This window comes from Sarcophilus harrisii, chromosome 2 (assembly GCF_902635505.1).
Source record: "Sarcophilus harrisii chromosome 2, mSarHar1.11, whole genome shotgun sequence".
NCBI lineage: Eukaryota > Metazoa > Chordata > Mammalia > Dasyuromorphia > Dasyuridae > Sarcophilus > Sarcophilus harrisii.
Window position 1 is genome coordinate 2864986 of NC_045427.1, and position 21827 is coordinate 2886812.

Genomic DNA, 21827 nt, shown 5'->3' on the forward strand with positions numbered 1-21827 from the left:
AGCGTGTCCTCCCATGCCCTCGTCACCTGCTCAGTTCCTCCTCCCCATTCTTTAAAGGGCAGCCCAGGGTAGCTGGGTGGTACAGTGGATAAAGTACAAGTCCTAGAGTCAAGAAGACCTGAGTTCTGATTCAGCTTTTTTTTTTTTTTTTTTTTTTTTAAATTTAATAGCCTTTTATTTACAGGATATATACATGGGTAACTTTACAGCATTAACAATTGCCAAAGCTCTTGTTCCAATTTTTCACCTCTTACCCCCCCCACCCCCTCCCCTAGATGGCAGGATGACCAGTAGATGTTAAATATATTAAATATAAATTAGATAACAATAAGTATACATGACCAAAACGTTATTTTGCTGTAGAAAAAGAATCAGACTCTGAATTATTGTACAATTAGCTTGTGAAGGAAATCAAAGATGCAGGTGTGCATAAATATAGGGACTGGGAATTCAATGTAATGGTTTTTAGTCATCCCCCAGAGTTCTTTTTCTGGGCATAGCTAGTTCAGTTCATTACTGCTCCATTAGAAATGATTTGGTTGATCTTGTTGCTGAGGATGGCCTGATCTGATTCAGCTTTCAACATGATACTAGCTGTGTGATCCTGGGCAAGTCATTTAACCCCCATTCCTCATCAATAAATAAACCCCCTTATCATCTCCAGAGATACTCTCCTGTTTCTTCCCCGTTTGCCTTAAAGGAGTCTCTCTCCTCTCGGAGCTCAGTGACTGGGGGTATTGGGTCTCAGATACACTGGCTTGGGCACCTGGAGGAATGTTTCAGTTGTCTTTTTTGGTGTTATCTCTTCCCCAGACTGGGAAAGGCAGCAGGGCTCAATTGGCCGCTCTGCCGGGCCTGGGCTTTGGGCACAGCAGGTGTGCAAAGACTGTTTGTGGAACTGCCATCTCTGTCCCCCCCCCCTTTCCCTTTCAGGGGGCTTCCCCAGAGTCCCTTCCCAGCGTGGGGGTGGGCCAGGGGCTGCGGAGGGCGGAGCTCCTCAGCGTCAGGAGCAGGGGGCTCACCGAGAGCGACCTCTCTCTGCGCTCCGAGGTTTGCAGCCCGGGGAGGGGCAGGGGCTCGGAGGGGCCGGGCTGGCAGGAGGCTGGGCCGGATGCCCGGCAGCCCTGGGGGCGGGGGAGGCCGGCGGCTGTGGGGGGCGGGATTCTCCTCCCCCAAGGGCCGGGCCGCCGTGGGGCCCGCTCTCCAGCCGGGTGGGGCCTCGCAGTCCGGTGCAGGAGCTCGGTGGGGACGGGGCGGCCGAGGATGCATCAGGGCGTGAGGACCATGGGACGCCGGCTCGGGGCTAGCCCCCTTCGCTTCTTCCCTTTCCTCCTCCTCTTCTTCCTCCTGCTCTGGGTGCCCACGGCTCGGGGTCAGGCGGCTGGTCGGGACCGGCGCCAGCTGGGGCTGCGGAGGCCGGGGGGCGGCCCGGGGAGCAGCCTCGGAGCGCCCGGCTACGCGGGGGCCCGCGAACCCCAAATCCCGCGCCGCGGAGCCGGCGGCAGCAGGAGCGCAGGTGAGGGACCGGCGGCGGACCGACGGGCGGGGCCGGGATGGATGCGGGGAGCGGAGAACCGAGAGGGCGCAGCCCCGAGGCGGGGGCCGGGCTGGGGGCGCAGCGGATGGGGAAGTGCGGGACGACCCGAGCTGGGCACGGCACCGAGGAGGCGGGCTGGGCACAGACACGGGCACGGGCAGGGTAAGGGACGGGCTGGGCATGGGCACAGGAGGAGATGATTTGGACAGACACGGGCACAGGATGAGACGGGCTGGGCACAAACACTGACAAGGGAGGAGGCGGGCTGGGCACAGACACGGGCACGGGAGGAGATGGGTTGGGCACAGGCAGGGGAGGAGATGATTTGGACAGACACCGGCACGAGATGAGGCGGGCTGGGCACAGACACGGCGCGGGCTGCGCTGGCATCCTTCGAAGGCACCGGGACTGTAGGGCGGAGCAGGGAAGGGCAGGAGAGGAGAAGCAGCTGGTGGGGAGGGGAGGGGGGGGGTCTGACTGCATAAGTGGCTCCAGCCCTGCGCTGAGCAGCTGTGGGATCTTGTGGGCTTGGGATGAAGCCCACCTTCATCTCCCGGTGGGCTGAGGTCTGGCTAGAGAGGGGGGAGGGGTGTGACCTCCAGAAGGGAAGCCTTGGGGCACAGGATAGTGGCAGGACAAGGGGGGGGGGGTTGGGAAAAACCAATCTGTTTTGCTTTAGGGGAACTTGCATGGGAAGCGCTAAAACTGATTTTCTATTTCATATCAATTGGGGTGAAGGGGATTTAAGACAAACCGAGGGATTCAGGACCCCACAAAGGTGGGAAGCTGAGGCTGAGGGGGTGCCATGGCTGGGCTCAAGAGGGTAAGGGACTGAGCCACAGAAGGGGCCGGCCTTCTGGGGCTGCCTGGGGAGCCAGGACCAGGGGCAGAGGCGGCGCACAGAGGCCAACTGAGGCTCGGGGCGGCCCAAATTTCGGCCTTGGGAGGCTCTTCCAGGCTGGACTGCCTGAGGGGGGCTGGTGGGAGGGAGCTCCCGGCAGCCCAGAAAGCTAAAGCTGGCCGAGATGCTGTGTGGAGGTCCCATGCCGAGTCTTCTGACGGGCTCCTCGGCTCCCGAGGCTTACAAGGTGCCTCCCCTGAGTCTGGGTCCCCAGAGCTGCCGCCCTGGCTGCTGTTACTGCCCCTGGCTGAGGGGGGGGGGAGGGAAGGGGGAGGAGCTGGGAGAGGGTCTGCGGGGAGAAGCTCAGTCCCTCCTCCCTTCTTCAGAGACCGCTGCTCAGGCTTTGTGTGTGTGTGGGGGGGGGGGGGGGGGGGGGGGAGTTGAGACCAGGACGCAGAACAGCCCCGTGCTTACTTGAAGGTCTCCTGGGGCACAGCCAGAGCCCTCTCCTGAGCTCCTCTGAGGCGTCCAAGGGCAGCCAAGGACCTCTGCTGGCCCAGAGGGAGGCAGGAAAAAGGGTTCAGATCCTGCTTCTGACTCGGGCTGCTGATCCTGAGCTTCCTCTGCTTTCTCATTCCTGAAGCTCCGGTTCTGGGCTGGGTCCCCTCTAAGGCTCTTCCAGCTTTAAAGGGTGTTTGTTCCCCGGGACAGAGCGCTCAGTAGGAGCTTCATAACTCTTCTGTTCTCTTGGGATCCACTTCTAGGGTTAGGTAAGCCAGGCTGTGTGCCCCTGGGAAGAAAATTGGAAGAAGGGGCAGGCAGAGGGGGAGGTGGGTCCTCAATATCTCCCTGTGTTGCCCCGGCTCACCCTTCCCGGCTTGCATCTTGTCCGCACAGAGGTCTGCAGGAGCCGCCCCCTGGACCTGGTGTTTATCATCGACAGCTCCCGCAGCGTGAGGCCCCAGCAGTTCGCCAAAGTGAAAAGCTTCGTGGCCAAGATCATCGAGAGCTTGGACATCGGGGCCAGCGCCACCCGGGTGGCCCTGGTGAACTACGCCAGCACCGTGAAGATCGAGTTCAGCCTCCAGACCTATTCTGACAAGGCCTCGGTGAAGCAGGCGGTGTCGCGGGTCATCCCGCTCTCCACGGGCACCATGTCCGGCCTGGCCATCCAGAAGGCCATGGACGAAGCCTTCGCCGTGGAGGCTGGGGCCCGGGCGGCCTCCTCCAACATCCCCAAGGTGGCCATCATGGTGACCGACGGCCGGCCGCAGGACCAGGTGGAGGAGGTGGCGGCCCGGGCGCGAGCGGCCGGCATCGAGATCTATGCCGTGGGGGTGGACCGGGCAGACATGCAGTCCCTGAGGACCATCGCCAGCAGGCCCCTCGATGACCACGTGTTTTATGTCGAGACCTATGGGGTGATTGAGAAAGTGACCTCGAAGTTCCGGGAAACTTTCTGCGGTAAGACAGAGGCTCAGCCCTTTGTAACCCAAAAGCAAAGGCAGTTCCCCTGTTGGCCACTCCCCGTCCCCCCCTCGTTCTGCACCTTGAGTGCATCAGCTGGGTCCAGCCCGGGCAGCAGGTTTCCTCCTCCCTCCTCTGGGCTCGGGGCAGCTAGTGTGCCCACAGATTTCTCAAGTCTCTCCCAGCTGTTTATCTGTCTGTGCTGCCCCCAGAGTAACGTGCTCCTCCTGGCTCTGCCCACTTCCCTCTGCATCAGTTTACACAAGTTTTCCGAGCTTTCTCTGGGTCCATCCATTTTGTTATTCTTGGTTCCGTTTTATAGATGGGAAAACAGGTCCAGAGTTGTCACTGGACTTATCCAAGGCCGCAGAGCTTAGGTAGTCATAGCAGAACTTAACCCCAGCTCCGGTGACTCCACGTTCAGGGCTCTTACTGTCTCTCACAGAAGCAGAGGAACTGGAAGGTGGAAGGGGGCATCTAGTAGGCAGCCCCCTCATTCTAGAGAAGGAGGTTGGGGTCTCGCTGACCTGGCCGGGGTCATGCAGGGAGGAAGTGGCGGCTGTGGGATGTGGAAAGCCCCAGGTCCATTCGTGTTGACATTGATGAGGAGTCAGGCTCAGGAAGGTCTGGAGCCTGCAGATGGGGTCACTCACAGGGAGGGGATTCAGGAAGATCTGACACTTATACTTGGCTCCTCACCATGGGCCCCTTCCCCACTTGAGATGGGCAGCCCCTCCCTTCCAGCCCAGCAGAATTCGGGGTGCCCCTGGCTTGTTCAGGAAGCGGATACTTTTGGACTGTGGGGAGCCCCTTCTAGGAGGGGTGTCTGGCCAGCCCTGAAGCTTTTATTCCTTTTTATTTATTTCTGACTCCGCTTTTATTCCTTCCCCCCCCCCCATCTTTCCCGAGGGGAAAAGGAAAATCTCCCTTCCCTGCGCTTCCTTCCGCGTCCTCTTCCATGAAGTCCTAAGGTCCCGGTTGCTGGCTGGCTTAGGGCAGGAAAGCCTGTTTCCATCCCCAGAAATGGGGAGGGGGCGGGGGATTCAGCCGCACCTCCTGTTTCCATGCAGGATCTTCGCGGGGCGCTCAGTCCGGTACTCGGCCTTTATCCGGGGCTGAGAGGCTGGAGACAGAGGCAGATGGGGCTGGGCCGAGCTACTGCAGAAGCCACCGGGAGCGGGTGTGGGGGGGGGGGGGGGGGCGCAGATCCCGCCCGGCCAGCGCGCCCAAGCTCAGGGAGAGCGAGTTCGAATTCAGGGAGGGGAAGAGAGACTTTCTGCGCCAGGGAAGGTCAGCGCCAGAGCGTGAAAGATGCCGGCAGGGAGGCGGGAGCCCTTCAGGGGCCGGGGGCTCACGGGGAGCCTTCGGGGGGCAGCCCAGGCGGCGGCCCCTCGGCTCCGACGGGCTCCCTCAGCCTTGCCAGCGGCGCCTCCATTCTGGCGGGGGCGGGGGGGGGGGGGGGGGGGAGAGAGGGGAGCTTCTCAAAGCGAAGGCGCTCCGCTCTCAGGAAATCGTCCGAGCAGCGACGTGGCCCTGAAACGCGCCTGTCGGGGCCGGGCTGGAGGGGAAGCCCCCGCGATCGCTCCGCAGCGGGGAACCTTCTTGGGTATCTCGGTTTTCTGTCGCCTCCCGCTGTTACTGGGTCCCCTCCCCGGATCCCGCCCAGGGAGGCTCCCCTCGTCCAGAGAAGGGACGGAGACGGAGGGGAAAGGTCAGCCAAACTTAGGAAAGCGCTGAAAATGGCCGCGGTCGTGGGCACTGGCCGCTCCCCCCCATAGTTGTCCCCTTCCCTGTAACTGTTCTCCTCCCAGGCTTGATAAAGAAGGGGAGAAGCGAGCTGTCTCTCCTTCCCTTTTTCCCTCCCTTCCTCATTCCCTTCCTCTCCCTTTCTCTCCCTCCCCCTCCCTCCCTCCCCCCTCTGTTTCTCTCTCTCACACACATAAAGACCCAGAGAGAAAAAGACAGAGACAAAGAAACACAGACAGAAAGATAGACACGGAGACAGAGAGATAGAAAGACAGGCCGACAGAGAGACAGAGAGACCAGAGAGAAAGAGAGACACACAGAAAGAAATAGAAAGAGACAGAGACAGATTCTGAGACATGGAGAGACAGAGAAACAGAGACAGAGACAGAGAAAGACAGAAAAAGAAAGAGACAGACAGAAATGACCTCAGGCATGGACTGGTCAGAAGCTCTTGGGGCCAAAGCTCAAGGAAACCTCTTTGGGCCTCAGTTTCTTCATCTGTAAAATGTAACCATACACACACTCACTTAGGTCTGTAAAGTCTTCATCTGCCAGGACTGGTGTGGGGTAACTTGGCTAAAGTTACATTCAAATTGAAAATCAATCCACAAAGTGCCCTTGACCATTATTATCATTTAGTAAATGTTCCCCTCTCTTTACGGGGAAGGAGCCAGGATTGTCGGAGTGAGTTGCCCAGGGCTCCCCTTGCAGGGGCACGAGAGGCGAGATTTGCACCCAAGTCCTTGGATCCCAGAGTCACCGTACTTCCCACTGCCATACCCTGCTTCCCTCCGTCCTACGGCTGACAGTTAGTGGAACCGTGACGGCTATAATCCTACTAACAATAGCTCATGTTTCTAGAGCCCATGAAGGTCTCCAGAGCTGTGAGTGAATCCCATGAGTACAGTAGTGTCAGTATTATTTCCCTTGTACAGATGGGGAAACTGAGACCCAAGGTGCCTAAGAAACTTGTGAGCTTCCCCCAGCTAGCAGGGGCAGGAAGGATTCCAGGTGGGGTGCAGGGCTAACTCCAGCATTAGCCCCTCTGGTGCCCGGGTGACAGGTCTCTGGGGATCAAGGAAGAAAAGTTCTCTGCCTCTCCGGTACCATCATGCCCACTAGACAGCCCTGTCCCTGGAGCCTTGAAGGCCAGCATCAGTCCCGGCTTCTCTGTGGCTCAGTGTTCTGCCACAGGTCTGGAGCACCTGGAGCCAGCAGCCCGGGGCTGGGCTCTCCATCCCTGGCACAAAAGGCCTGTTTGTTCAGGGACAGAAAATGGAGTCCTGTGTGTGGAGAGGACATCGCCGTCGGCCGCCGGGACATGTGGTGCTTCGTGTCCTGGAAATCCCGCTCCCCGAAAAGCCCCTTCTTGGGCAAATATTGGCCTTGTCCGGGAGCCAGGAGCAGGGGGGTGGCCCCTCCCGCCACAGGCACGCCAGCCTCAGATGGGGCGCTCAGGCCGGGCTCAGCTCACAGGTTCAGGTGCAGGAAGGAGGGCAGCTGGCCTCCCCCTCAGGGCCTCCCCCTCCGGCCCGGCCCCCCTGCGGTCCCTCCCCGGGCATTTCAGGGAGGGGCTCGTTCTCCTGGGGGCCCAGCATTCCCACGCGCTCACACACACACAACTGGTATGTTCCTCATCTAGCCACTGCACACGCACTCAGACACTTCCAGCACACACACGTACACTGACATACATGTGTGCTCACACTCACACACGCTCACACTTACAATGCATATGTTCACACACATACCCACAAGTCACACGCGCACACACTCAGACACACTGATAGGCACATACACGCGTATACTCACTTTTGTAATCCATACACTCACACATACCTCCATGCTCATCCATACCCTGCATACGCTCTCATACACACAGATACACTTTTGCACACTCAGTGCATGTATCTACACACACACTCCCACAAATATACAGTCTCACACCACACTCACAATATGTGGACTCCCCCCCACATACACACTTGCTATACATCTACATCCCACAGACCCCTCACACGCGCACTCACGCACTCACACTCACACACAGAGGACTCTATTTGCACTCAGCACCGCTCGGTCCACAGCCACGTTCGCACTCGCAGACCCGCAGCCGCCCCCGGGAGCACCCCGGCACAGGTCCCCGGGGCGCGCCCTCCCGCGCGCGGACGGCTGGCTGCCTGGCCGCGTTCCCGCGCGCGCTCGCCCCGCTTCCGTTCCCGTCTGCACACGCGGCCGTCTCCCCCCTCCGGGCCAAGAGCTCCGAGTCAATGAGTTTTCTGTGCGAATCTGGAGTCTCCCGGGGCCGCCGCATTCCGGGCCCGTGACCCGCATGCTGAGCCGCCGCCGGGGCTGCCGGGGATCACAAAGCTTCTCTTGAGCGCGAGGCAGGTGTCCCGGCGGCCCTGGGCCCGGGCCAGCGCAGAGACGCTCCCGGGCCCTCAGGGAGGCCGAACGGCAGAGGCTGACGTGGCCTCGCCAAACTCAAAGCCCCTTTCATTGCCCATCAATCCAAAGCGCGTTTTATCGGACGCTTACAGTGAATGAGGGAGGGAATGAAAAAGCTTTGCTTAATGCCGAGTGCCGGGACAGCAGCACAAAAAGCAAAGGCGGGTCCAGTCTCAGGCAGCAGAGCAACGCCCGGGGCCTGGGGGGGGCGGGGTGCGGGAAGGAGGGGGAGGAGGTTGGTTTGGAGAGTTCCATGGGTGCTGAGCGGGCAGGCACTCTGCTAAGCTAGCGAGTCAACAAGCATTTATTAAGTGCCTACGACCCCATGATTTGCCAGGCACTATTTTATACAAAGAAATGGACCAAAAAGATCCTTCCTTCTTTCCTCCCTCCCTCCCTCTCTTCTTCCCTCCCTCCCTCTCTACCCCTCTCTCCTTCCCTTCCCTTCCTTCCTCCCTCCTTCCCTTCCTTTCTTCCTTCCCTCCCTCCCTTCCCTCCTTCCTCCCTCCCTCCCTCTCTTCCTTCTTCCTTTCCTTCCTAGAGTTCACAGTCTATCTAAAAGGAAGACAACATAAAAATAATTGTAAAAACAAGATTTTTTTCCAAGACAGCAAACATTTATTAAACACCTACTATGGACCACCTACTGTGTGAAACACTAGGGATACCAAGAAAGGCAAAAGACAGTATCAGACATTCATGGCAGAGTAGTTTTAATGGTAGAAACCTGGAAAAACCGAGATGCTGGCAGTAAGGGAAGGGCTGAAGGGATCCTGCTCAGGTTACCCTGGCATGTGATTGAAGGCGCTCGATTGGCTCTGGACCCCATCTGAATGCTCAGCTCTGTCAGCTCATCCTCTGTTCTCTGGGCTTCTGGTCCACTAATCACAGTCGTGATACAGTGTTATTGGGTTAACGGAGCCACGGTGGGAGCAAAGTGGTGCAATGATTGTTTTTCTTTCCCTGTTGGAGATTTGGAAACTGAGGATCAAAGGAATGAGTGAGGTGCTTGGCTCAGGGGAATTCCATAGGGAACAAATGTGGGAGCTTGGACTTGAACCCGAGCCCAGAATTTTTTCTCTTGGGTGATCTTGCCTCTGTGAGCCTCCGCTTCCTCATCTGTGAAATAGAGATGATGATAAGAATGGCTTGATTTCCTGCAGGGCTGCTGGGGAAATTAGCTAGAAGAGTCATAATTAGAAAGAAAAAAACAAAATATATGGAACATATGGAAAGATCCAACCTTGATTCACCAGCTTAAATTGAAATGAGTAGAGCCAGAGAAACAGCACAGATGCATTGTGGTCATTGAAGAAGAAAATGGTAAGATTGAGTGGATAAAGGAGGCTAAGAGGGAGATGGGGAGAGTACAAACTGGGTTCAGAGTCATAATCCCCACTCTGTCAGAGGATCCCAGGGAGGTCCTGGCAAATCCCAGACTGTGAAGTTCTGTATCTCCTCTGTCCAACAAGAGATCTTCCCGGCCCCTGTTTGCATTACTGTGCTGCTACGTGCAGAGATCTGAAGTTGGAAGGGACTTCAGAGGGTGGTGTAGTGGGGGGAGCATTTGATTTAGGGTTGAGGAGTTCAAATCCTGCCTCTGACACTTCACCCTAACGTGACCATCAGCAGGTTACTTAAGTACCGTCTGTCTCAGATGGAGGATCGAAAATGACTGATTGCTTAGTAGATAGGAAGAATTTGAGAGGAACCAAGGACAAAGCGTGGTACAGTGGAGAGAGAGACACAGGGAAAAGGAGAAGGGAAGGGGGGAATAAGAGAGAGAGGAAGAGGGGGAAGGGAAGAGAAGAGGGAGGGATAGGAAGGCGACAGAGGGAGGGAGACAGGGGAAGAAAGAGGGAAAGAGAAGAGGATCAAGTGTCAGAGGATCTGGGTTTGTGTTCAGTTGTGCTAACTGCTATATCCTGAGTGATTTTGGGGAAGTTACTGTATCTCCCTAGTCCTCAGTTTCCTCATCTATAAAATTAGGGCCTTAGACTAAATGACCTCCAAGCTCCTGTGACATGAACAGCATCTCTCGAACATCAATCTTCTGTTTTACATGGTTAAATTCAGATTTGGAGGGTCATCACCCTGGACTACATCCTAAGCCCATGGTCCTTTGGAACACATTATTCCATCCCTTCCTATGCTTTCTGGTGGGCACCATCTTGGGTTATTGCCATGTCTTTTCCTTTGTATGTCTCCTGCTTGCAGAACTTGTTTCGGAATTGAATTATGAAATTTCACCATTTTAGGTCTTGGGATTTGCAGCCTTGGATTTTTTTTTCAGGAGGTTATCTGTTAATTCTTTCAGTTGCCATTCGGAAGTTCAGGGTTGTTCTTTTCTATTTTCTTCATTTTTCTTTCGAACTGCTGGGGAACAGTGTGTTGTGGCTCCGCATTTGCCTCAGATTCCAGAGTTCTCTGCCTCATGAAGCCTTGCGTCATTTCCCGGTATTTATTTATTCGCAGATGCCCTAATTCATCAATTCCACGTGGAGGCCAGATTTCCTCCACTTGTCCCGGTTTTCTCTGTTGAAGTGCCTGTTTATGTTCATGGTGTTTGAGTCCTCTTCTTCCTGAAATCTTCCATAATTTCAGTCTCTCCCTCTCTCACCAGGACTTTCTTTGTCATTCGCTTTCTGACTCCTTCCCCTCTAAGTCGTGTTTTGGGTGCTGGGTCTGTGTCTTAGCCTTCTCCCACTCTGGAAGATTATAGATTTCCTTCCTGACTTAGGCGGTTAGAACTGGTCCAGATCATTGCACTGCTCTTTCCCTCCCCCTTGGGCCAGTGCTGCCCAAGCCCTGCCCCCACTCTACCCAGAGTCCTGTCCTGGTGACCGGTCCCTCTGTCCCTAGCGCTGGGCCGGCAGTTTGGAGCTTCGTGTCTATGCTACAGGACCATCTGCTCCGGAACAGTTCTGCTGTCCCGGGGAGTTGTCTCTCTGGCTCTGGCTCTGTTGGCGAGCCGCCTGTCCAGGCACTGGCACTTCAGAACTTTGCAGTCCTGGTGCTACAGGCTCCAGAACCCTGGCGAGCTGCCGGTCCTGAGGGACTTTCACAGCCTGAGCGGGTCCCCAGCTTGGAACCAGGGTCTCCGAGGTGCTAGGAGGGAGGATCAGAATGTGGTCTTGTGTTGGGAGCCTGCTGCTAGTGCAAGCTCTCAAGCTCTGAGAGTGTGGCCAGTGGGGAGGGGGCTGAGTGAGCTCGTGTAAAACCTTTTCAATCCCAGTTTCCTGGGCAATGGAGACAGCTGAAGCTGCTTCATCGGGGAGCGGGGCTTCTGTTTGGGGAAGGCCTGAGAGGTCACAGGGATTGCGGGAAATGTCCCGTCCACCATTTTGTTGCTCATACAACCTGAATAACCTCTCTTAAGTGGGAACAAAGGAACTTTTGACTGCTCGTTATCTTGTTTATGATAGCTAACAGAGACACCCCCCCCCTTCTCTTGGCTAGCTCTGGACCAGTGTGCCCTGGGCACCCATCAGTGCGAGCACGTCTGCGTAAGTGATGGAGGTGGCGCCCATCACTGCAAGTGCAGCCAAGGCTACACCTTGAATGAGGACAAGAGAACTTGCTCAGGTAAGAGTCGTGGCCAACTCTCCATTAGCGGGAGGTGAAGAGGGGCCCTTGCTCCGGGCACGTCCGCAAGTTGGAAGCTTCCCGTGGGGTCCTGCTGTCCCCGTGGCAGCCAGGTCTGCCCTCGTCGGCACCAAGGGAATCCTGGGAGAGGGATGGAGCCCACATGCTGTGGACCAAGGTCGGGAACCATGCAGTCCATCTCCCGTTCTAGAAGATGGGACATTGGGGAGAGAGGGACCTTGTGCAGACAATGCAGAACCGGGAGGGTCCTCTGAATACAGAACGGAAGTCAGAACAGGAAGGGGGGGGGGCAAGGATTTATTAAGCACCTACTGTGTGCCAGATAGTGGGCTGAGTGCATTACCAGTATCTCACTCAAACCTCACAATAGCCCTGGGAGCGGGTGATATTATGGCCCCCATTTTGCAGGAGCAAAGAGAAGTTAAGCTGCTCAGGGTCACTCAACTAGTAAATGTTTAAGGCCAGATTTGAACTCAAGGTTCCAGGCTCTATTCAGCGTGACCCCTCGCTGTCCCGAGGCATCACTCAGGGCCCTAATGGCATATCTGGGAGGGACTTGGCGGGCATCCTGCCGGCCCTCTCAGAGCTGGGCAGTGCCCAAGTGGTCACTGATGGGTGGTACAAAGCCCTCAACTTCAGGACGCTCCCTGTCCTCGTGGCTGCCTCCTGACCTGTGTGCCCGTCTTTTGGCAGCTATTGACAAGTGTGCCCTAAACACCCATGGGTGTGAGCACATTTGTGTGAGTGAGCGTGCCGGCGGCTACCACTGTGAGTGCTATGAAGGCTACTTCCTGAACGAAGATAAGAAGACCTGCTCAGGTGAGGGGCCGGGCGGGGCCAGCGCCCCTTAGGCTCTGGGGGGGCCCGCTCTCTCTGAGCACCCTCGGCGAAGGTTTCCCCCGTGCTGACCTTGTGCTGGGGCCGGCAAGGGGATGTGTGCGCTCTGGGACACCCGGCTCCCCGGGGGCTGCGAGGGAGGGTCCCCTGCGCATGTCCCTCTATCAGCCCTGCCCGGGGCTGGCCACACTTGAGTTCAAAAAGGCAGCCTGACAGTGGGGAAGGAGCTTGGGCCGGGAGAGGGAGGGCCCTCAGCTGGCCCCGTTCCTCCCGGACCACCAGTGGCCCCGGACCCTCGCAGGGCCTCAGTTTTCTCATCACAATGATGGGGCAGCAGGAGTTGCCTCCCTCCATCACAGTTGTGGGGAGGGAAGTATGTTGGGATGAGGAAAGCTTAGAGAGAGAGAGTGTGTGTGTGTATGTGTGTGTGTGTGTAAATGGGTGAGCATGTGTGTGAGCGTGTGTGTGTGTGTATGTGAGTGAGTGTGAGTGTGAGTATGTGTGTGTGATTGACCCTGCTGGGTCACAGGCTACTGATGGAGAGTCCTGGGCAGTCAATATCAGAATGTTCCCAGGGCCAAAGCACAGGGGGCTGCTGGGAGGAAGGTGCAGGCTGAGTGGGGCCGGAGGGCTCTCGGGGGAGGCTGTGTCAGTGGGTCCGTCTCTGCCCCGTCTGCTCGCAGCCAGTGCCCGGCCTCCAGCACCTTCTCCCCCCACTGTGACAATCGTGTGCTCCTTTCTTCCCCCCCCCCACCCCTGTGGCAGCTCAGGACAGGTGCGCCCTGGGCACCCACCAGTGTCAGCACATCTGTGTGAGCGACGGGGCAGGAGCCCACCACTGCCAGTGCTACGAAGGCTACAGCTTGAATCCGGATAAGAAGACGTGTTCTGGTAGGAGCCCCCCTCGCCTTCCCTCCCCGAGCTTCACCGAGGGCCCCTCAGCTGTGTGAGGAGGCTTTCTTAAGCCCCTACTGTGTGCCAGCACTGGGCTAAGCACTGAGGAGACATCAAGGGAAAGGCTGCTGAGGGCCGCACTCAGCCTGCAGCGTGGGGGGCTCCCAAGGGGCTTGATCCTGGTGCTCTGGGAGGACCCTGCCCTGAGGCATTGAGAAGCAGGACAGCCAGAAGAGGGCGCCATAGGGTGATGGACCGGACAGTCCCTCTCTGGCCCAGGTCTCTGGGGAATCTAGAATCATGGAGGCCTCTTCCTGAGAGCGTGCCTTGGGTCGGGGTCCTTTGTTTCTCTGGGCCTCAGTTTCTGAACCTGTAAAATGGGGGGAGTCAGGAGTCCTTCTCAGCCCCTCCTAGCTCTAGATCCTCTGGGGATGAGAAGGAACAAGCTGAGGCTGAGTGGGAGAACTTCGGGCCAAAGGGCCAAAAAGGGAGGTTCTGGCCCAGTCAGAGGGAGGAGGGGGCTCTGGAAGGAGGGGGGCGCTCCAGAGGACTGGGACGGCCCTTCTTCGCCAGGACAGTGAGGTGGCCTCCAAGGCCGGGAACCGGGAGCACCGGCTCACACCCGGCTGGGGGGTCCCAGGAAGAAAGGGGGGGGGCTTGGCCAGGAAGACCGTCTCCACTTGTGTGTGTGTGTGTGTGAGTGTGTAAGAGTGTGAGTGTGTGTTGTGAGTGTGAGTATGTGTGTGTGCAAGCACAAAGGTGTCTGTGAGTGTGAGGCTCCGTGTGTGGAAGCGTGTAAGTCTATCCGTGAGCGTGTGAGTGTGTGCGTGCATCCGGGTGAGTGCGGGAGCGCGTTGCGTGGGGGAGGGCTCGGACATGCGCACACCTGCGGGGGAGTGGGTGTGGGAGGGTCTCTTCAGCCTCCCAGGGGGCGGGCCCGGCTTCACCTGTCTGCGTTTCTCCCCCTCCCCCGCCCCCTCGGGGGCCAGCCGACAATCAGTGCGCCCTCGGCACCCATCGCTGCCAGCACCTGTGCGAGCCCGCCGGGCCCGGGGCTTACCGCTGCCGCTGCCGCCCGGGCTTCATCCTGCAGGGAGACGGGCGCTCGTGCGCAGGTGAGCTGGGGGGGAGGGGGAGGAGACGCTGGGGGAGGGGGAGAGACAGTGGGCGGGTCCAGGTCTCCTGCGGGCTTGCAGTTCTGCAGACACAGGCTCCCCTTCCTCCCTCCCCGCCTCCCCCCCAAAGGCCGGGGAGCTCAGAGTGAATGGCCCTGGGGTGGAGGACCCGGAGCCATTTAGTCTGAGGAGATGCTGGAAGGCGAACGGGGCTTGAAATCGGGAAGCCCTGAATTCAAATCCCGGCCCAGGTTCCTACTAGCTGCATGACCCTAAGCAAGTCCCTCAGTTTGACTCAGTTTCCTCATTTGTAAAATGGAGGAATAGCACCCGCCTCCCGGGGCTGTTGTGAGGCTCCAAGGATAGTGAGTGCCCAGCCCAGTGCGGTCACACAGTAGGTACTGTGTCATCTTAGCTCCCATCAGTCATTGTCTTACAGCCGGGTCACCCTTTGAGTTTCTCGTTCATGTGCGTTGCTCGCGGGGAGCTCTGCCGTGGGAGCCTCTGTGACACGGTGGCGACCCTCCTGGGGCTCCCAGGCACTAGGATCCGCAGGCAAGAGACCCTGGGACCGCTGTTCAAGGACCCTCTAAATTCAGAGCTCCTTCTCTTCAGGTCTCCAGGACCTTCTAACAAGTCAAAGAGGGGTGCAATATGCACCAGTGGAGAGTCTCACCCTCGGATCAGGCCCGGTGCTTTGAAGGGCGGGGTTGGGGCCAGGGATCAGTGTGTGTCCCACGGGAAGGGGAGTCTGCTGCCTCTCCTCGCACTTTCCCCCTGCCCTTCTTTAAAAGGAGACCTGGCTGGCAGGTTCCCAGCCCCCTTCCCCCTCCCCCCTGTCCTAAAGCCCTCTCCGTGTCTTGCCCACAGCTGTGGAGGAAGCCCGGAGGCTCGTTTCCACACAGGACGCCTGCAGCTGTGACGCCACCCTGGCCTTCCAGGAGAAGGTCACCTCCTACCTGCAGAGACTTTCGGCCAAACATATCCTTTGGGTCCCCTCCTCCTCCCTTCTGCTGTCAATTAGCCGGTCAGTCAGCTGACTGATCAACAGGCATTTATTAAGCACCTAATATGCGCTGGGCACGGGGTGGGTGCGCACATACTGTGCGCCAGGTAGAGGCTGGCGATAGGAGGACAAAGGTGATGTTACCTTTCCCTCCGTGGGAGGGCTGGCTGGAGAGGGGCTGCTGTGCAGGAAGGCCTACCTGCCAGGGTGGTGGAGGAGGGGAGGGAGGGAGGGAGGGAAGCAGGCTCCTGTAGCCTGGGGGATCCAGAAGGCCTTGGGACAGAAGCTGGCGCTGAGACTAGGTGGAGACTCTGCCCTCTGGGAGGCGAGGGGAGGAGGGACGACTTGCTGGGAATGGCCCAATGGGGGCTTCCTGAGGGCAGGACCTGCGGGCCTTTTTCTCTAGCTTAGGCCTGAGCTGGGGTGCCCAGTGCTTGGGGTGATTGATTCCAGACATACCCGGGAGACGGGAACCTGGAGCTGGCCCAAGGGCCGTTTGTCTGGACCTTAGTGCAGGGGGAGTGACGTGCCATGGGGTGGGAGGGGAAGGAGCCCGCCGCCTGTAAAGGTCAAACAAAGGAGGCTCTGGGATGTTTCCGGGGTGCTCTGCGGCTGCAGACACAAAGGCCACAGAGGACAGTTCCTGTCCCCGGAGTTTATGTTCTCTGGGACAAAGACAATTACATATGAAACAGTCATTTTCCAGAGGGGGGGGATGGGGCAGGTTAGCTACTGGAAGTGGCTCTGGAGCTGTCCACTGAAAGGAGCCACGGCCCCTTCTGGGAGGGGGAGGAGCCTTCTGGTTTTGTTTTTTGGCAGAGATTCCACAGGGTCCTCATGAGAGTGCCCCAAGTTCTTGGTGCAGAAGGTGCCAGATCCCATCCGTTTGGTTCTCGCTAGCTTTTTGCATATTCCTATGCAGGCTGTGCAGGAATCCTAGTCCCACAGGAAGCCTACGAGGCCCCCCCACTTACATGCCCAGGGCATTGTGGGGCAAATCACCCATGCTCTCAGTTTCTCACATTGTAAGATGACAGTTGACTCGTTATAACCTCTGAAGCACCTTCCAGCTCTAGTTCAATGGTCTTTTGATCCTAGGAAGACTTACCTCCCAGGAGAATGGGTTCTCTTCCTGTTCATTTGCACCTCTTCTTCAGGAGGAAGCTCCCAAATAGCACAGTTCATGCTCCATTCACATCTAGCCATAGGAGTGGCATTTACTGGCCGTGGCAACTACAGTGGCAGGTTGTCCAGAAAGCCCCCTCTAAGTTAGTCTGTTTCTGAACCCCACAGACACCTCCCCAAACATCCAAATTGAGGCCAGGGTCCCCAACCCCATCTTATGAGAAGCCCCGGGTTTACAGCACTGCTGGTATGCTGACACAAGGAAGACGTGGACACACTGTCCATTTTGGGGTTTTTTTATCCCCTCTAGCCTCAGGAGAGTTGCTTAGAAAGTCAATACAGGAGAGTAACATGGAATCCAGAGACTTCCAGGGACAAAAGGCCTCTGATTCCCCAGTCCCGATTATATGTCCAGATCGGTGGGGTCCCGGCTGTCTCCTCTTGGCAGGTTGTCTAGCACTTCAGGGCAGATGTCTGAGTTGGCCGGTTGGCACTGGCAGAGGAGAAGTGACGGCCTGTACTTCGCGTTTCCTTGCATTCCTCCACTGAAAGGCGCTCTTCAGGTGTCAAGTAGTAAAAATAACAGTGGCTTTCCAGTGTGGTTTGTCAAGGCGGACTCGGGTTACCAAACAGCCGGGAAAATGTGATCATAAATTCAGCTTTTCCAAAGCTCTTGCCATAAACGATGTTGACCTTAACAAGGAATTACTTGACGACATCTTGGAGAAGTTACAAGTCAACGATCTGAGACAGGTCCGCCGCTAGAGCTGCCACCCTTGCCCCTCAGGAGGCTGACAGTGGGCCTGCGGGAATTACGGGGCCCTGGTCGCTGGCGTGCCAGCGCCGTTTCCCAGCCACCAAAAACATCATTGAGTAAATAGTAAGATGAATTTCTAGAGACCAATTCTTTTTTTTTTTTTTTTTTTTTCCTTTCCTTTTTCCTTCAAGCAAAAAGCAACCCATGGAGACTAACTAGGAGTTTGCTATTCAGCAACACTGCTTTTAAAGCAGCCTGTTGCCCAAATGCTTTTCAATTTTACTCCAAACTGGGGCAAGCTCCTTTCCCATTTCTTGAGACGGAGATGACCGAGCCCCTTAAAAAAAAAAAAAAAACAAAAAAAAAAACAAAACGCCAAATGCTTTCTTTTCCAGAACCGTGTCTCTCTAAAAGAAAGTAAAAAGGCTTCAAAATAGTACAATGAGATTGTTCTCTCTACAGATTCAAGTTTTTGAGACATTTAATTCTGGAATGATACAATTATACTAATAAGATAAAACAAAGTGGCCACCTTAACATTGGAAACTTTTCATCTCTTTTGTTTTGATAGTATGTGTCCTCTAAACTCATTAAAGTGTTTCTTTTTTAAGTCTGTGTCTACATTTCAATGTCTCCCTTATCTGAGCAGATGAAGGAACTCCAAAAGGGAACCTAGACCGTTTGCTGAGCTTACACAGCTTGCTCAGTCTTTTCATCTAGTCTGTCTGTTCCTATAATTGCTTGGTTGTACACATTCTGAAGACAAACACACAGATCAGTGTTTTTCTGCACTAAAGTCACTCTTGTGGTCCATCAGGCCCTCCCCTGTATCATGATGCTCAATAAGACTTGCTCAGCTGTGATATTGGAGCTCTCGATCCTTGTATCAAAAAAAAAAAAATAAATCTAATCATAAACTCCTCGGATAGAACCTTTAAATATAAGAATAACATGGAAGTTATGCTTCTTTATGGCTTTGACCCATAACTACAGGCTAGCAAAATTCTGTTATTATAAACATTTTTGTAACTTATTACCAAACATAATTAAAAAAAAATCTGTGTTATGATTTTATTACTATAAATTGGCTCGGATGCATTTTTGTGACCACATCTTTTTTATGTGGAATATTGTATTCTAGATCATCTTTAATTATGTTGTATGAGTTGGTCTGTGTTATTTTTAAAGTGAGTTGGATTCTCACCTGAACTTATATGAACTTTAGAAGAATAAACATATAACTTGCTAGAGCCATGGATGTCATTTGTGTTTTCCCGTGATGCTCACTGCTATCATAGAGAGTGTGGTGAATTGAGGCTTCCCAGAGAGTCAGTCTGGATTCTCTTTATACATTCTCTTACAAGGTGTGGGGTGGGGTGAGCCAGGATAGGGCAAGGGCAGGATTCCCTTTCTATGGTCCCCTCCTAATCCACTTGGCTCAAGGCCAAAGCAGACCAGGATCAGGTCCAGTCCTAGGGGAGTCTGGCTCTAAAGAGAGAGGACCAGGCTCTGCAATTCCTTGGATCATTTTGCTTCAGCTCCAGAGCTCAGAGGATATTAATTAAGTGGCTCTATATTCCTCTATCACTCAATAAACACATACATGTGAACTGAAAAATGCTTAAGAGAGGATACAGCAAATCATAACTCCTATGATACTCTAATCAGTAAACATTTACTATGTGCCAGGCACTGTGCTAAGTGCTGTGAATACATTAAGAGGCAAAAGTCACGCCCTGCCCTCAAGGAGCTTATGATCTAATAGGGGAGACAACATATAAATAAATAGGTACAAAGCAAGTTACATAGAAAATAAATAGGAAATAATTAACAGACAGAAGACACTGGAATTATGAGAGATTGGAAAAGGCTTTCTGGAAAAGGTGGGATTTTACTGGGACTTAACAGAAATCAAGAAGCAGAGTTGAGGAGGGAAAGCATTCCAAGCTTGGGGGACATTCACAGAAAATGACAGATTAGAGAAATAGAGGGTCTCGTTCATGGGACAGCCAGGTGGTTAGTGTCACTGGATCCAACGGGGCATGGGGAAGAGAGGTGGAAAAAGCCTGATGAGGTAAAAGGGGGCAAGTTATAAGGGGCTTGGAATGCCAAACAAAACATTTCATATTCATTCTTGGAAGCAACAGGAAGCCTGGAGTTTGTTGAGGAGGGGGTCAGACTTTTGCTTTAGGAAAATCATTTTTGTGGCTGAATGGAGGATGGATTGGAATGGAGAGAGATTGAGGCAGGCAGCCCCCAGCAGCAGTTGCAATAGGCTAAGTGTGAGGTAATGAGGGTTTGCACCAGTGGGGTGATAGTGTTAGAGGGGAGAAGGGGGGTATAGGAGATGCTGAAGAGGTGAAATCAACCAGAGATGCTGCAGAGGTGAAATCAACCAGAGATGCTGCAGAGGTGAAATCAACCAGAGATGTTGCAGAGGTGAAATCAACCAGAGATGTTGCAGAGGTGAAATAGACCAGATATGCTACAGAGGGGAAATCTACAAGAAGATGCTGAAGAGGTGAAATTGCCCAGAGATGCTGCAGAGGGGAAATCTACAAGATAATGTATAGGGGAAACCTTGACAACCTTGGTACCAGCTTAGATATGGAGGGTGAGAGAGAGAGAGAAGCCCAGGATGACTCATAGGTAGGGAGCTTAGGGACTAGGAGGATGGGGGCCCTCTTGGTTGGTTGTTGTCCTTTATTTTCATGGCCATGAAGAGGATTCAGCAAAGGAGTCAGAGGAGAAATCATTAGAGAGGTGGGAGGAGAAACAGGAAAGAGTGATGGTCCTGAAAACTTAAGAGACAAGAAGTATCCAGGAGGAAAAAGTGACCAGTAGTGTCCAAGACTGAAGAAAGATCAAGGAGCAGGAGAACTGAGGCAAGGCCACCAGATTTGGCAAATGACATTGTCAATCTCTTTGGGAGAGCAATTTCAGGGGAAGGTGGAAAGCTAGATTGTAAGAGGTTAAGAAGAAAGTGGAGGCACTGCCTTTTGAGAAAGTTTAACTTCAGAGGGAAGAAGGACCACAGAACCAAATAGGTCCATTGTGCAGGGATGGAAGGGTCAAGACAGGATTTTTTCAGGATGGGGGAGATTTGGGCAAGCTTATGGACATGAGGGAAAAAGCCAAACTCCAGGCTTCAGTAGGCTGAAGATAGTGAGAAAAGGAGATGGCAGAGAGGGTGGTCTGCCAGACAAGACCATCTGGAAGAGAATCTCTTGTGAGGTAGAGGGCCAACCTTGGTTACCTCATATTATGAGACAAGGATAAAGGAGGGGAGAGGGGTTGAAGGCACCTGACAGGACATGAGAAGGAAGGGAGAAGAGGAAGTTCATGGAGGATGGCCTCAAAAAATTTTTTTTGTATGAGGATTATCAAAAAGAGCATAAAAAAGGGAAAGGGACCCACATGTGCAAAAATGTTGTAGCAGCCCTCTTTGTAGTGACAAGGAACTGGAAACTGAATGTGTGTCCATCAATTGGAGAATGGCTGAATAAATTATGGCATATGGATGTTATAGAATATTATTGTTCTATAAGAAACCGTGAGTAGCATGTTTTCAGAAAGACCTGGAGAGACTTCCATGAACTGATGTTAAATGAGTAGAACCAAGAGAACATTGTACACAGCAACAGCAAGATCATGTGATGATCAACCCTGATGGATGCCGTTCTTTTCAAGAGGAAGGTGATTCAGGCCAGTTCCTGTTAAGGTCCATGTCTGAGTGAAAGGGCAGGTCAGTTCTCTGAGAACCTCCACAGCTGTGGATTGTTACACTTGAGGGAGTTTCTGGGCAGCCTTTACTGACACAGATGTTGCTTGTGGACTGGGAATGAAATAAATTGGAGGCAGAGGGAAGAGGAAGGAGGTCAGACAAGGCAACACTCTCTCAGTAGGGAGGTTGGAGAACAGCAACTGCCTCTCAGTCTCCAATCATCATCATCAATCATCATCTCACAAGATAACAATTCCAGGTACTGGTGTCTGGATTCTGGCAACCACAAGAGCAGCAGATAACAAGTTCCAGTGATCTTGTGATAGAGCCATCTATACCCAGAGAGAGGGCTGTGGGGACTGAGTATGACTCATAGCAGAGTACTTTCACTTTTTTTGTTGTCGTTTGCTTACATTTTGGTTGTTTTCTCTCTCTCTCTCTCTTTTTTTTTTACTTTTTGATCTGATTTTTCTTGTGCTGCCTAATAAATATGGAAATGTGTATAGGAGAAGTGAACATATTAAACATGTATTGGATTACTTGCTGTCTAGGAGGAGGCAGTGGGGAAAGGGAGAAAAAATTGCAACACAAGCTTTTGTAAGGATGAATGTTGAAAACTATGTATATGATTTGGAAATAAAAACCTTAAAAATATGGGAGTTAATGCTCAAAAAGTTATCAAACTGTGCATACCCTTTGATCCAGTAGTGTTACTACTGGGATT

At 54.3% G+C, this 21827-nt stretch overlaps 1 protein-coding gene across 1 annotated transcript; it reads left to right on the plus strand.

Moving 5' to 3' along the window:
* The first annotated feature begins 1167 nt into the window (after positions 1–1167).
* Positions 1168–17752, plus strand: MATN3 (matrilin 3). Its single transcript, XM_031949595.1, has 8 exons — positions 1168–1516; positions 3276–3842; positions 11499–11624; positions 12339–12464; positions 13248–13373; positions 14366–14491; positions 15362–15472; positions 17332–17752. The coding sequence occupies exons 1-8, from the start codon at positions 1264–1266 to the stop codon at positions 17385–17387; spliced, it is 1491 nt and encodes a 496-aa protein (XP_031805455.1). The 5' UTR covers positions 1168–1263; the 3' UTR covers positions 17388–17752.
* Positions 17753–21827: the final 4075 nt, after the last annotated feature.

What these genes read in the sequence shown, in the direction of transcription:
- MATN3 (XM_031949595.1), top strand. Translation starts at nt 1,264, where the DNA reads ATGCATCAGGGCGTGAGGACCATGGGACGCCGGCTCGGGGCTAGCCCC. An exon ending in GTTCCGGGAAACTTTCTGCG is followed by an intron (nt 3,843 to 11,498) that starts GTAAGACAGAGG and finishes TCTCTTGGCTAG; the next exon opens with CTCTGGACCAGTGTGCCCTG. An exon ending in AGATAAGAAGACCTGCTCAG is followed by an intron (nt 12,465 to 13,247) that starts GTGAGGGGCCGG and finishes CCCCTGTGGCAG; the next exon opens with CTCAGGACAGGTGCGCCCTG.